Genomic DNA, 15,374 nt, shown 5'->3' on the forward strand with positions numbered 1-15,374 from the left:
TACGGCATTCAGTAGCCCGCAAAAGGAGGTCATTACTACATTTGGGAAGTCATGGCAAGAGACAGTAAGGATAAACAAGCAGCATCGATAGACTTACTTCACCAATGGTCTTCCAAGTGAACATGTTTTTGGATTAACACTAAGTTTTTCTGGAAGTATTGGGCTATTCAAGCACATTCGTTTTGAATAAGTGTAACACATATCGTTTTTGTTTATGGCCTTATTATGTCAGCACCCAAACAAGACTGTTGTTTAAATATTCATAGCACTGAACGTGGTTAAACATTGCTGTTATCTACTGGAGTGGACGTGTATGTTATTTTTGGCAAGGAGGTCAATTATGTTATCATCCTTATACTAGGAAAGTTATAATGTTTTTTAAGTTATCTCTTTCGTTAGTTATTATAAGCGTCAGCAGAATGTATATCCTGCTCCACTAGCTGTTATCTGTAGACTCACATTGTTTGCTAATTTGAGTCTTCTTTTTATGTCTCTTCCTCCTCTTTTCTCTTTGTTTTTTCTCTACATGAAGAATGGAACTTAGGCATCGTCCGCAGTAGGCCAAAGTGTGTCTCAGAATGTCAGGCTTGTCCGGTTAGATCACACATGAAGGGCTTGATTAAATAACCTGCCTAAATTCTAATTAGTGGTTTTAAAAAATGCATGGTTTGCAATTTAACTTCCTGACTAAACACCAAATAGTGACTGAATTCTGAACTGCAAGAAACTTGCTCGAATCCACAAGACATGTCTAAAAGAACTTTGATATGGGATAAAAAAGGTCAAAGAAACACAAAGACAGACAAAGCTAAAACATAGGTGGTAGCATAAAATAGTCAGTTCCAAAAGGACAGCTTCTTTCCAACCATCCACTTTCACTTTCATCCCAGTATTTGACAAATGTATCTTTGTTCTTATTTTTAGAACTTGACTCTATCAGCTGATACATTATCAGCATTAAAAGCAAAACAGGAATAATAGCCATCCAAATTAACATAAGAAAACACAAAGTGATTTACATCACTGCATGTACCCCACTGGTTGTAATGAGCTTCTGTTGCAGCAACTACCTGCTCAAAAATGATTTTCTCTGATCATACTGGGCACGTAAAGCTTAGAACATGGAGGCAGCGCACAATGTTATATATACATATATAAACACTATAAAAATGGGGAAAATAAAAAGATCTGCTTACCAATATCTCTCTCTGTGGAGAGGAAAAACATAATTCATGTCCAAACGCACCAAGGAAGATATAAGTCTGAAAGTGTTAACATGGTCATTTTAGTAGAATTAGTGCCTGCACATATATTATACAATAATTACTCCTTGTATTGAGGATGGATGTGAAAGCTATAACAACCTTTAATGTTTATATATTAATGTGTTCTCTGAAAAACATAAATAAGAAAAAAGATCTTTATAGCCCACTGAGGTATATTCATGTTTGATATAAAGACCAACACAAAACATGATTAGCTCTGTACTGTCGCCTCACTACATTTCATTGTATGTTTGCAGCAAATATCTCTGTCCTATTAAAAAGCTTTTAAATTTGATTTTTAATCAAATAGTTTCTTATAGCTAGAGTAAGTTTGGGGTATATTGAATCCTGCCTTGTTCACTTTGTGATCTATTTATGTGGGTTGTCCCCAGCCCAAGTTCCCATTCCTGTTTTACCATGTTGTCATGATATCATATGGTTGGCATTCTATATCAGGTCACAAGTGAAGGATACTATGGGGGTCTGCAGAGACCTCCCTAGCTTAAATGGGCTAATTTCAAGGGAGATCTTTGATACGCCACTGTGCTCATAAACAGGGGTTCATTCTTTGTAGTGGAAGTTTGCTGGATAGTTGAGCATTTTAATCTTCTTGTAGTTCTATACAATATGAAGCTCCAGCCTTAGCATCTCCTACAAAAAGAGCTGGGTTAGCCATTTACAAATCTTAGTAAGTCAATTCAAGTATGCATTATGCAGGGCCATCACAGTCCTTTTACAGGAATAACGTTCTAGGATGTGTCCTTCATAATGCCTAGAGAGTTGAAAATTGAAGAAAAGGTAATTAAATAAAATTGAGAAAAGGTAATGAAATAAAAACACATATATAAATGTCCAAGTAGACAGGATTTTTCCACCTTAGAGAGCACCCTGACTGGTATGTGTCTGGATGGCCCCATACACAACAAACTGCGATGCGCTGTGTGTTCTATCAGAACCAGTAGCTTGTGTGTTGGATTTGACCACATGAGCCAGCCTTTGCTCCCCATCAATTAGCCTTGGCTGCCCATAACCCTGTCACCGGTTCACCGCTTCCTTGGACCACTTTTGATAGGTACTGATCACTGCAGACCGGGAACACCCCACAAGAGCTGCAGTTTTGGAGATGCTCTGACCCAGTCATCTAGCTGTCACAATTTGGCCCTTGTCAAAGTCTTTCAAATCCTTACACTTGCCCATTTTTCCTGCTTCTAACGCATCAACTTTGAGGATGAGATGTTCACTCCCTTTCTAACATATCCTACCAACAGACAGGTGCCATGATAACAAGATAATGTTATTCACTTGACCTGTCAGTGGTCATAATGTCATGGCTGATTAGTATATGTTGAAAATTGTTGAAAATTATAGTTTGGAAAGTTCATTTGTTTAAACATCTTTTTTATTTATTTTTAAGCATCTTTTTTCACGTCTTATTTTTAACTGTATATTCCTTACTTTTATTTTACCCTGTGTTCTTTCATTATATTGTCCAAATTATATACATATTTAATCCCCATTGTGCTTTTTAACTACTTTTTTCCAACGTTTTAAGTTGTTTTTCATTTCATAAACTGAATCATTGAGGTACTTTAAGCATGTCATTTGCATTTCTCCCAATATTTTAGTTGGTTAAAGTGGCTAATATTTATGAGGTTGGTAACGTGGCTATGGGGTACCCCCAGGGCCGGCCCGACAATGGAGCCAAGTGGGGCAACCGCTCCAGGCGGCACTTTTGAAGGGGCGGCACTTTGCCGCCCCAAGCCCTTTTTTTTTTTAAAAAAGCGAAAGAGAGAAAGGGGCGCCGAGTGGTTTTCGCTTACCACGATGTCAGTACCCGCTCGGCGCCCCTCTCTCTCTCCTCTGCGGCGAGTCTCCCTGTTCGGTCTCGGTGCCGGCTTGTAATGCTGAGCGCCGGAAGATTTCCGGCGCTCAGCATTACAAGCCGGCACCGAGACCGAACAGGGAGACTCACCGCAGGACTGCTGAAAGGTAAGTACAAGGGGGGGGAGAGGAAGGGTAGATAATGGGGGGGGGGGCGGGAGGGAGAGGAAGGGTAGATAAGGGGGGGGCGGCATTTTAAAATTCGCCCCAGGCGGCATTTTGCCTTGGGCCGGCCCTGGGTACCCCGCTACCAAAACATTTTTACCCCCGCTGCCAAAACTTTTTTATGTAACCTTGGACTATTTTGAGTACAGTCAGACAATATGTTATACCATTGCATAGTTTACAGCCATTTATCTCGCAGAACATGCATAGGTATGTTCCAGTTTTAGTCATTTATGTATTGAGAAGCTTTATTTTATAAATAAAAAAAACATAGATGGCAGTGAAAAATAAAGATAAATCTTTGTATAAATTATATATATATAATTATAATTTGACTATAATACATGATATTACCATCTATAAATAATCTTTCTTTAAATTATAAAAATGAAATTAATCATATTCTGGACAATAAGTAAAACAGACAAGTAAACAGAACAAGTTGTTCTTTACTTACAGAAACTAAAACCAGCTTATAATAGATCTAATAATTTTCCCTTTATTGTCAGCAAGCTGGTAAGTGAAGTGTTAGGGATTTCACTTTATGTAAGTTTTATAAGTATAAGTGCTGTGTATTATGGGGTTGATTTTCTTTGTCTAACAGTCACACAAGTACACACTGGGTGTGCTGGATATTTGGATGGAATTTACTGCGCATCAGCTGTCAGGGAGCTATAAGCCTGATATCCTTATAGTGGCTCACACATTAATGAGCTTTAAAAAGCATCAGAATTAGAATTCTAAATAATGAGAGGAATGCTAGCTTCTAGTATATCACATCTCATTCTTACTAGTGTCTGATCATTCCAGTTATGTCAGGAATGTCACAGTTTGATGTATTTTTACATCAATTTGTTTTTCTTCCTAATATGTGGTATTCTGGACAGACAAATTGTAGCAAGCTTGAACTAAAACAAAAAAAAACCCACCTCAAACATATACTTTCAAATCAGTTATGTAAAAGCCTATAGAGCCTCTTATTAGTAATTGGATTTTGCATATAAAAGCAAAATTGTAGGAGGAAGTTGTTGTTTCATGTGGTGGTTGCACAATAATATAATAATAATAATAGAAACACAGAATTACTTTGAAGATAAGAACCATTCTGTCCATCTCATCTGTCCATTGTTTCCTTCAGAATGGCACTGAAAATGATGTGGTTAAATACCAGATATAGTAAAATACCCTATAAGGTCTGATATTAAGATATTATGTGAGATATTTAATAGTAGGCTGAGGGTCGGTGCTTCAATTGGGCCACCCTGGCAAATGGAGGGGTTTGCCAGTCCTAGGGCTGGTCAGGAGGGGGGGATCAAAGTATCACCACTACTTGCCAATGATCCACACTGTCTGCAAAGGCAGGATTGTGGGCTTGCTTGACAGGACAGTGTCCCAAAAATCACAAAACAAGGCACTTGGGAGGTAAGTGTGACCAAAGCAATGGTTTTTCCAAGGACTATTTCACATACTCCTGTCCAGAGCAGGTAAATAGGGTGACCACATTCACCCATTTTTCCAGGACACATATATTTCACTGTGATTGTTGTGTAAGAGTGTATCACATGGTTCTACAAAAATCCCTAACATCCCTAATAATCTGTAAAAACCCTAAAATCTATTCTACTCAAAACCCAAGGACTTGTCTCTATCTTACAATGTTGTAAGATGTATTGTATTGTATAAAACATCCCCTGTCTATTTTCTTTGTACTTTTATCTACCATTTTATCTCCCCTTTACATTTCTCCCTTCTCCATAGTTAGTTTTACAATCAAGTCTACAAGGATATTTATCAAATCACATTATCAGATTTATCTTATGATGTCAAAGTGGAAAACCAGATGCTTATGTGGATGAGCCAAAGCTGAGCTTCTGTGAATGCACTTGCTGTTAGGGTCAATCATTCTTCATACCCTATACAGGGCAATTTATTTAGAAGCACGGATATGTTTATGTTATTGTAAACTCAGAAGGTCTGGGCCCTGTTCTCCGTCAGTAGCAGTATGTTTAAATGCACGTTAATGTTATTGTCATTACATTTTCTTTGTTAAATATTTACATCTACCCCTATTATAACAGTGAGATGAAGTCTGCTGGCACTTGGAAGATTGCATTAAGCAGAATGCTTAGCAGAACAATGATTGGGCGGTGTAGTGATTCTAAATAATTTTAAACTTTTTCAGTGGGTATTCGGGGGTCCACAGATGGGACACAAAGAAAGAGAAACTAAAAGACTACATAAAGAAAACATATCAGCAACAATCAGCCTTAGTTACGCAATTGTACTTATAAACAACACCATGAATGAAGACAGTGTCAGTCACTCAGCATAGATTTATATTGCCACTTTTTTTGTTAATGGGAGCATAGCCTGATACATGCTGAGGAGTACACATAAATCTCTACATGGGTTCCAGGAGAAGGATGATGATCTGCCTGACATGACCATGCTGAAAACATGTCAGTTCGTAGCATATGATACACAGCTGAACATCGATGGTGTCCAACTATGCCAGGTCTTCCATGAACCTTACCACCCCCGCCTTCCATACATATGACATCTATTTCCATGATGCCATGTTGTGTCTGACAGTTTACTAGTACACTAGAAGTTCCCCTGCTCTACCAAAGTTAACACTTTAGGAACATCATCAGTAATAATCATACCTGGGAACTCTCTGGATTTTGTGGGGTTGGGCATGCTGCAACTCCGTGACCCAGAGGTTCCATGTGTTGACCAGGCAGAAGCAGCACTTCAGCCAGAATCTCCGGGTCACGACATTGCCGCATGCCCTACTCCCCACACATTTCCCCTTCATTCCCCAACATAAGTGGGACAACCACGACATCAGCATTAACGCCCACTGACATCAAATGCCTGGTAGCCCGGGGGCAGACAGAGGCCAATACTCACCTGATCCGCTGCTACACCTTCCGCCCATCCATGAGCTTCATGAGTATAAAAACATAACGTGCGGCCACTGGCCTTAAAGCGACAGGACCACCTAGTCATCCCAAGTCTGGCCCCAACTGTTGCCATAGAAACTGTGCATTTCAGAAGAAATAATAAAATGACAGCTCGGATAAGGTTTATTAACATACCAGAGGGTGCAATTAATGTTTAAGTGGGACAGCACCTTTATTTGCTAAGTGAGTTCCTATTTTCTATAGGAAATTCATAGGTTGCCTTTAATTACAATGTTAGCATTTGTTGAAGAATTCCTGTGCAGTGGAAGTCTTTTGGGGTAAAATAAAACCAACGCCATATAAAGTATCTGCCGTTCTTGCTGTAATGTGTCTGCTGTGTACATTGTAACATAACTTAACCCCTCATCCAGTATGTAAGGGAGCTGCGGTGCCCATTCCGTAGCCGGATATAGAAACCAAATGTAGGAAGCGGCGTTTCCTTGAAGGATGAAGGAAAACGAAACGTAGCCCCTGTCTCTTTAAAAGGAGAGAGCAGGCAGGAGAGGAGGCGGGGCTTACCCAGCCAGGGCTGCTCTCTGCATTGGGAAGGAGGCACTAGGAAATCTTTCTGGGGGGAGCTGGTGGCTTTAACCCCGAACGCTGACAACACGGACCTTTGTCATTTGCAGCCACTTGCCCCCGCATGATTGCGAGTGATGAGAGCGATACACCCACAATCTATCCTCTCCTCCATCACTGCACTGCCTGCCTGAAAGAGAAAGACCCCCCAGACAGCATCCTCCCTGCGCCCTCCATCATCCAGATCGCAGCAGGTAGGGGGAGAAACTTCTGCACCCACTGTTCTTCTTCTTCTTAATCATCATCATTATTATTATTATTATTAGGGATTTCCTGGTCGTGGGCGAGTAATATATACTGCTGGGTGGCCCATTCGTTTACAGCAACAATCATTCATTGATCCTGAAAGCCAGGCGATCACAGTATAATGAGTACCTCATGTTATGAAGATGGGAGGAGGGGGTGTCTTGTGAATTTAAGTAACATGAGTTACATTTTAAAACAAAAGTGCAAGAATTATGATTCATTATGTGTTTTTGTTACAGTTAAACATGTTTTATGGTCAGTGTGCTATTGTTCCAGCCTATCTGCCATTGTTCAGTGTATCTAGGATTTAGGAAGCGGGAGATGCACTGGATGTTTATCTGTCATGATATATGACAGAGACAAACATGACATTCTAGATTAGCTGCTCTCCAAGGATTTTCAGGAAGGAGCCTAGGCTGCCAGAGCCATGAAAATCAATGATCATATGGTACATATTTTGCTGTCCAGATCAGCATATGACGGTTGATGACTCGATAATGAAATGATTGTTTTATGTACAATCTTCAAATAACATAATAACGAAAAATAATTGTTATGTTTAGGCATTAATGTTTTATGCTGAATACTTCTATGTTTTGGCGTTCGGCTCCTCATGTTTTATTTTTTGCTCCCCAAGCAGGCGCCATGGGTCACTCCCCTCTCGAATTCAGTGACTGTTATCTGGACAGCCCTTGCTTCAGAGATAGCTTGAAGGGTTACGAACAAGAGCTTGAGAGGACCAACAAGTTCATAAAAGATGTTATTAAGGATGGAAACTCCTTGATTAGCTCAATAAAAGGTAAATAAGACCACGTTATTACTCCCCTATTGAACACTGACCAGCATTATTAGCAGGTTGTAGTAACAATGTCCTATTCATGTTGAATGTTCTGATATATTATGATCTCAACCCGAAAAATGTGATTTTTATTTATATATATATATATATATATATATATATATGAGAGAGACATTATGAAGCTAATTGTAAGCATATGAAATAGTCTGCAGGTCATCTTCATAAAGAACAAATCTGGAGTTAAGTTCTCTGGTGGAGCCATCGCTATAGCAACCTGGCAATTGCCCCGCATTTACCACTTAGTCCAAGCACTGCACTTTTTATGTATGGCCTCATCTGTAACTGAAACGAGACAAGTCTAACAGGAATTCCATTTCCAATTGGCTGCACTTAGTTGTGTGCCTGAAAAAATGCACGCAGCAGGTATTGTATTGTGAGCAAACACAAGATGACAATCTTTAACCATGTAATTATAAAGCTGAGACATATGTTACAATCACTGGTGATAATGTACACATATATGATCCATAGTACAGTACGTTTATATTGCGCCAGTACGTTCCTTAATGCTGTTACAATAGGGGACGCGTTAAGATTATTGGGACACAATAAGAAGAGGGCCCTGCTCTTGCAAGCTTACAGTCTATTGTAACCATAGTTGCCAGTTGTACTGACATGGACCGCAAAGTCCTGAACCTTCGTCTGTTCTGCATATACAGTATATGCCAATCTCCCAGTTCACTCCTTATGTAGAAACAGACCCTGCAGATGCACTCAATGGGTGGGATGATAGAAATATGATACATATGATAGAAACGTGTATAAAAGTAGACTAGGTATTAACTGTTTGCACATAATGCCGTGGTTTTGATGATTATGATCTTGAATATATTTTACAAGTTTCTGAACATATATATGTCTTTGGAACATTTACACAAAAAATAGATATGAAGGGGAACTCTACATGTGAATATTGTAGGATCCAGTTGTTGTAATTGGTACATGTTTTGTGTAGGTCTGTTAGCTTTTCCTATTTGCTGATGTATTATGGGTCCCTAGAGCTGTAAATGAATCATTTTTAAAGGCATGTAAACATGGAAAAATATTTGTGCCTTAGCAAATATGTGATTTGTATTTGCCTCTACCACTTCTGATGGGAGGCTGTTCCATTTATCTACCACACTGCCGGTAAAGTAGCTTTACCCCATTTCAAAGACTTCTTGTCTCCGTGGTGCTTTGTTTATTTTCTCTGCTCGGATATTTTGTACAGTCAACCTAATTTATTGCCAAATCTTGCATGTGAGCTCTCTGCAGTCGTATAAATAACATAGTAACATAGTAACATAGTTCATAAGGTTGAAAAAAGACCAAAGTCCATCAAGTTCAACCTATATACATATTGTGTCCCTACTGTGTTGATCCAGAGGAAGGCAAAAAAACCCTTATGAAGCAGATGCCAATTGCCCCATTCCAGGGGGAAAATTCCTTCCCGACTCCAAATATGGCAATCAGAATAAATCCCTGGATCAACGTTCTGTCCCTATTAATCTAATATCCATAACTTGTAATATTATTGCTTTCAAGAAACACGTCCAGGCTCCTTTTGAACTCTTTTATTGAGTTTACCATCACCACTTCCTCTGGCAGAGAGTTCCATAATCTCACCGCTCTTACTGTAAAGAACCCCCGTCTGTGCTGGTGTAGAAACCTTCTTTCCTCCAACCGTAGAGGATGTCCCCTTGTTATAGATACAGTCCCGGGTATAAATAGGTCCTGGGAGTGATCTCTGTACTGTCCCCTTATATATTTATACATAGTTATTAAATCCCCCCTAAGCCGTCTTTTTTCCAAACTAAATAACCCTAATTCTGATAATCTTTCTGGGTACTGTAGTCCTCCCATTCCCCTTATTATTCTGGTTGCCCGTCTTTGAACCCTCTCCAGCTCCACTATATCTTTCTTGTACACTGGTGCCCAGTACTGTACACAGTATTCCATGTGTGGTCTGACTAGTGACTTGTACAGTGGTAGAATTATTTCCTTGTCGTGGGCATCTATGCCCCTTTTGATGCACCCCATGATTTTATTTGCCTTAGCAGCAGCTGCCTGACACTGGTCGCTACAGGTAAATTTACTGTTAACTAAAACTCCTAAGTCCTTTTCCATGTCAGTCGTCCCCAGTGTTTTCCCATTTAATACATATTCCCAGCCTGGATTTTTCTTCCCCATGTGCATTAAATGATGCAGACTACTGCTGAGTAAGAATGGGTGTATGATTTGTTTTGTTCAGGATGCTGAAGATCAGTGTGGGGGCTGGATGCAGCCAAGTTTTACCATCTGTGTTCTCGTACATATTTAATTTTCTTCTTTTTGTATAAAATGTCCAACTGCATATTTACTAATGAGACCCACATGCCTTGTAGGTAGCGTTGTTATGGTTACCTCTGGTATTTCAGAACACTGACTACGTGCATCGTGATCAATGGTTCCAGGCCTAGACAAATCTTAGGCGGTCTCATTTTGTGCTATATGGATATATTACTTCTACATTTTGTATGGATTTACCCAGCCCTATACACCCAAGTATTTCCTTACTGGGGCTTATTAAGTGGTTAACTAGGCCACGTGCCTATGGACACACTGGATTTGTTTACACAAAATGTATTAACTATATGACCATGAAGGACCCGCTGAACATCCTAATGCCAGGTCACATCTTCGGCACCTAAGTGTTATGGAGCATTTTCCAAGCAGCAAGCCCTACTTTACGTACTTTATAGGACATATGTGCGAACATCTGAAACCTGAACCATGTCTGAGGAATCTGGGCAGTTGTAGAAAACAGCCAGCAGATCTTCTAACATTGGTTTTGTTTTCCGTGTATATTTCTGCTGTCCTGTAGGACCACCGCACACGAGGGCCACTCTGTCAGTATTCACATCGCTTGTCTAATAAGCAGAGCAATTACACTTTATGGGCCACATCTTATTGAATAAGCCCATCCTCATGATCATGTAGGGTTTACAATGTAAGTTTGTAATATGCTTCTATGATTACATAATATAGAATACTATAGCATGCCTGTAAATAAGGAAGATATTATACATATGGTTCATGACTTGACTCAATCATTTCTAGGAAGTTAACCATGAAAAGATTTCAGAACTAAAAATAAATAGAAAGGCATGTTCCCAGTCAGTTTCCTCAATATTTGTATTAATATTTTTTCCATTAATGTATACATACTTGAGAAGATTATTAAAATGTTGCAGAATACTTAAGTGCCCCTCTTATTCAGAATGATTGGAAATGGTTTTTTTTTTTGTTTTTTTTACTGATTTATTATCGAGGTTCTGCATATATTCACGGTGTTGGTGGCCGTGGTTGTCTCTTTAACAGCAGCGTTGTCTGTATGACTTGTTGATCACAGTTTTTGAGTAGAGGCGCATTATCAAAAACCTCCACCCCCAACCACCACCACCTGCTTGGGATCCCAGAATCAATAATTCTTGATTGCTAATGTGGTAGTGTCTGGAGGAATGTCAATAATCTGAAGGCGTGTTCGAGACCATAACATGCTGGAATAGAATGTTTTTTGTTTAAATGTATGAAACCCTGCTATGAAAATCTGTAATTAGAGGTCTCTGACTCCTACCTACATTATAAAAATAGGGAGCTTCTATGAGGACTTCCATTCAAAGGTGTGTTTTTTTTTTGTGAGTTGTGCTTCTCAGTTGACATAAAGTTGTTTAGTGACTTATCTGGTAAAGCAACTTTATGTTGTCCAGTACAGCAAAATAACTCAAGTTAATAGACAAGAAACTTGTCATTGCACATGACAATACATCTCGATGCTGATGTGTGGGAATTTGTTATGCGTGTGCCATTCATTGCAAATCAGTGATTTCCAGCCGCTCACTTTCATGAATCCCACCAAAGGAAAGGGAAACAGGAAGATGTTCTGTGGTATGGCGTGCGATGAGCGCACCGTAGCCTAAAGATCCTGTGTGCAAGCATGGAGAAATATTATATGAAAACGGATACGTTCAAGTGGCAACCTTCCGTTCTCCTATAAACAAATGGAAAACATAGGTTATCATGGTATTTTCACTTTTGTGTATTTAAAAGTGTTCCCATATTATGTTCTTGTTGTTGACGTTTTACTACTATGTGTGATTGCTCTTCTATATGTGCCTATATGTATAACCCACAATTGTTTAATGGTGTTTCGCTTAGAAAAACATTAATTGCTCTTTGTAGTTAGGTAAATATACCTTAGCAGATTACCTTTTATTCTTTCCTCTGAAGGTTTAATAACATAACAAAGTTTGTTTTTCAACAATCTATCATAAAATCTATGAATAATAGAACATTTTACACAATTAAATAATATATTTTTGGAAGAATCAAAGACTTCAACAATGCTAAGAAGAATGCTGCATTTGGTTACAAAAGTGTAAAGGTCATCAGAGTAGGTCGAACAGAACCTTTTAATATTTAGCTTTATGAAGGCAAACAATACGCAGTGTTACCAGGAGACCTGAAAGACTCCCACCAAGGTGATCGATAGCACTTGGCTTCTGTCGTAACTTCAATCTCAAATGGTTTTGGTGGGGACTGAATTCACAAACACTGCACCTGAGAAACCTGGTGTACCAATTAATGGTTTTCGCCATCAATATGACTCGCCAAGGGAGTGTTTATTGTGAGAAGACCAAAGTTGGCCTTCAAAATAATGGACCAACTCAACAGGTCAGCTCAATCCAGTAAAAACCATAGACATTTTATTGGGCCATATCTGACCTTTAGGAGAACGAATTACTGGAACAGAGAGGAAATCCTTTAATACCTAACAAACTGGAACTTCCCACTTAACTGGAAGGTGGGAATTTTCATCAAGGCTGCTTAGATTTTAATCCAGTTCAATTGTTTAGAGGTTACATCAGAGTTGTTTGGGTAGAGTTGGAAAGACCCAAATGTAGACCAAGTGAAAACCATAAATTTGAAAGCATGCAATATGTATGTCAATACGTATTTTGTGTATTTACAAAATCTGTTTATTCCTGTATCATTTGAAACCATCTTGAATAAAAGTAGCCTTCAGGTGTCAAAGGGGCAGAGCAAGAATGGGTAGGTAGGTGGGCCAGCCAGGTGCTCTGCATATAATGCGTCTACAGTTTAGCGTTCATTTCGCTATATATAAGCTTCTAATGTCTGAAACTATTAACATATTGTATAAGCACTGCTCTATTGTTTTTGTCACTAGCGTATGTGTCTGTCATTGAAGTAATCTGTACCTTTTCTCTTTATCTTTCTTTCCTTCTGATTCTCTCTCACATTTTTTATTTTATTTTTTACCCCTCATGCACAACATTATCTGGCAGCCCTGTGTCTCTGCCCTTGCACACAACACTGTGTATGCAACCTGGTGTGTTATAAGTGAGTTAATGTAAGATGAGTTTACACTCATCTACATATTTGTAGACTTAAATTTTACTCACATCGTGTAGATGATGAAATTGTATCATTTTAATCATTTGGAGATGCTCCCACTGCAGCTTTTTTTTTAGTGGTTTAATGCATTTTCCACCTCCATTATAAGTGATTAAAGTTTAGTTAAGTCATTGAATCAAGCTCAATATTTCTTGGTTAAAATGTACACTTCCTTCCTTCTTATCTTACCATTATATGGCCACCTTTGAATGATCAACAGGTCAGACAGGTTTTTTTATATTGAATATTAATATACCTACCGACTGTAACAGAATCTCCTCTTTTTCCATTGAGAAGTTAACCCAATCTTGCCATTTGTTAGTTAGAAATGTATCACCCTAACCCTGTTACTACAATCAAGCCTTTTGTATCATGTATAGTTTTGTAATTGTTTAGTAACCAAGATAGGTATCTCTAATCTAAATTCCATTTCTTACAAGATTTCTAGAATTGCAAAATACTACACAGTTTAGGGTTGGCAGCTACTAAAATATTATTAAAATAAAATGGTTCTGACTCCATTTTGTGTTCATGTAAAGTACAGAATATATGGAATACATGTTTTCTATGATAAAATATCTGACAACTTCTAATGCCACAGTGCTTTTCAAGTTAATTCATCTTATGATTTTATGCTTAGAACGCTAGGGGAACATTTGGGATACCATGACATTTTCTGTGGTTTTGCTATAGTTCAATTAGGTATCAAGTAGTAACCATATAAACCTTTTTTTTTAGCAAGGGAAACCTATATTGGGCAAGTTAAGCTATAAGTGAAACTCTGTATCCAATCACATGATTTAGGGCAAAAAGTAATTTTACAGCAACTTTTTCATCTCCCCACAAGAAGCCAGCTTATGTGTACTGTTAAAGATCACAGGACTTGACCTGCTAAGATGGCTGCTGGTTGGCTCAGATGTTACAGAAATATTTATTCCACAATTGCATATAAGATAAGGGTTAAAGACCATCAGTTTTCACAAACAACCTCACTGATGAATGCATATTAAAGTACTTACCAAGTAATTGTTTAACTGCAAAGAAAAAACCCTTGCCTTTCCCGCACAGTATTAACTTCTAACACCTCTGCTGGGAGGCTGTTTCACTAATCTACCACTCCTCATTTCTTTTCATTACATCTGACCCTCTGGTTTGAGATTATAGCCTCATGTTGTAACATTTCTTTTTTAAATAAGCTATTATCATGTACTTTTTAAAATCCCTTTAAGTATTTAAATATTTCCATTACATCTCCCCTGTCTCTTCTTGAGATTGAGATTCTTTAGTCTTACCTGATGCTCTTTTAATAACTTTGGGTGTATCCCATCAGGTGCCATGGATTTGTCTGTTTTTACTTTAGAAAGTTCAAGTAAAATGTTCTTCCTCTGTAAACAGACGTTTTACAAGGTTTCAAGCACACAACCTGCCTTTGTTGGCTGAGAAGGGATTAGGCTGATGCCATCTCTTCTGCTCTTTCAAGGTCCTCACGTTTATATCGGAGCTCCGGGAAATCATATCATATTCTGACACTTAACATATTAGGCCTGATGAAGTTTGGCCCCTAGCGGCGGTTTGGCAGTACATTGGGGGGGCTGGAGGTATGAGACCGTGGGGGCCCCCTTTATTACCTGGACTTCACCAAAGCGCGCACACACAACCTGCACAAAATCGATTAAAACACATGCAAGCCACACTTAAGTGCATACTGTTCTGCTTACCACTACCAGATAAAATGGATGTATTTGTTTTTATGTGTATACTTTACAGAAAGCCTGTCTTGGCCAGCCAAATATATTTCTAACTTCCTTGTTTTGGGTTTCAGGAAACTTGTAGCTGCTACAAAAAGCTATAATTCTGTCTGGTATGCTGAAATTAAATATTGTAAAAAAAAAAAAAAAGCAGGAAGCATGAATATAGAAGAGAGACACGCCAGAGTGGGTCTATCTTTTTAAGGGTCCTATAGTGAACACTGTATTGTAT

General features: G+C 38.6%; 1 protein-coding gene across 1 annotated transcript in view; it reads left to right on the plus strand.

Annotated features, from left to right (window-relative positions):
* Positions 1-7,747: 7,747 nt before the first annotated feature.
* The window catches only part of LOC149287466 (oligophrenin-1-like), a 37,267-nt gene continuing 29,640 nt past the window's right edge, over positions 7,748-15,374 (plus strand). Inside the window, exon 1 of the mRNA XM_089492806.1 lies at positions 7,748-7,901. Within this exon, the coding sequence (XP_089348932.1) occupies positions 7,748-7,901 (154 nt within the window). The remainder of the gene's footprint in view (positions 7,902-15,374) is intronic.

The sequence above is a fragment of the Sceloporus occidentalis genome, unplaced genomic scaffold (genome assembly GCF_023333645.1).
Source record: "Sceloporus occidentalis isolate IW3139 unplaced genomic scaffold, rSceOcc1.0.p SCAF_60, whole genome shotgun sequence".
Lineage (NCBI taxonomy): Eukaryota > Metazoa > Chordata > Lepidosauria > Squamata > Phrynosomatidae > Sceloporus > Sceloporus occidentalis.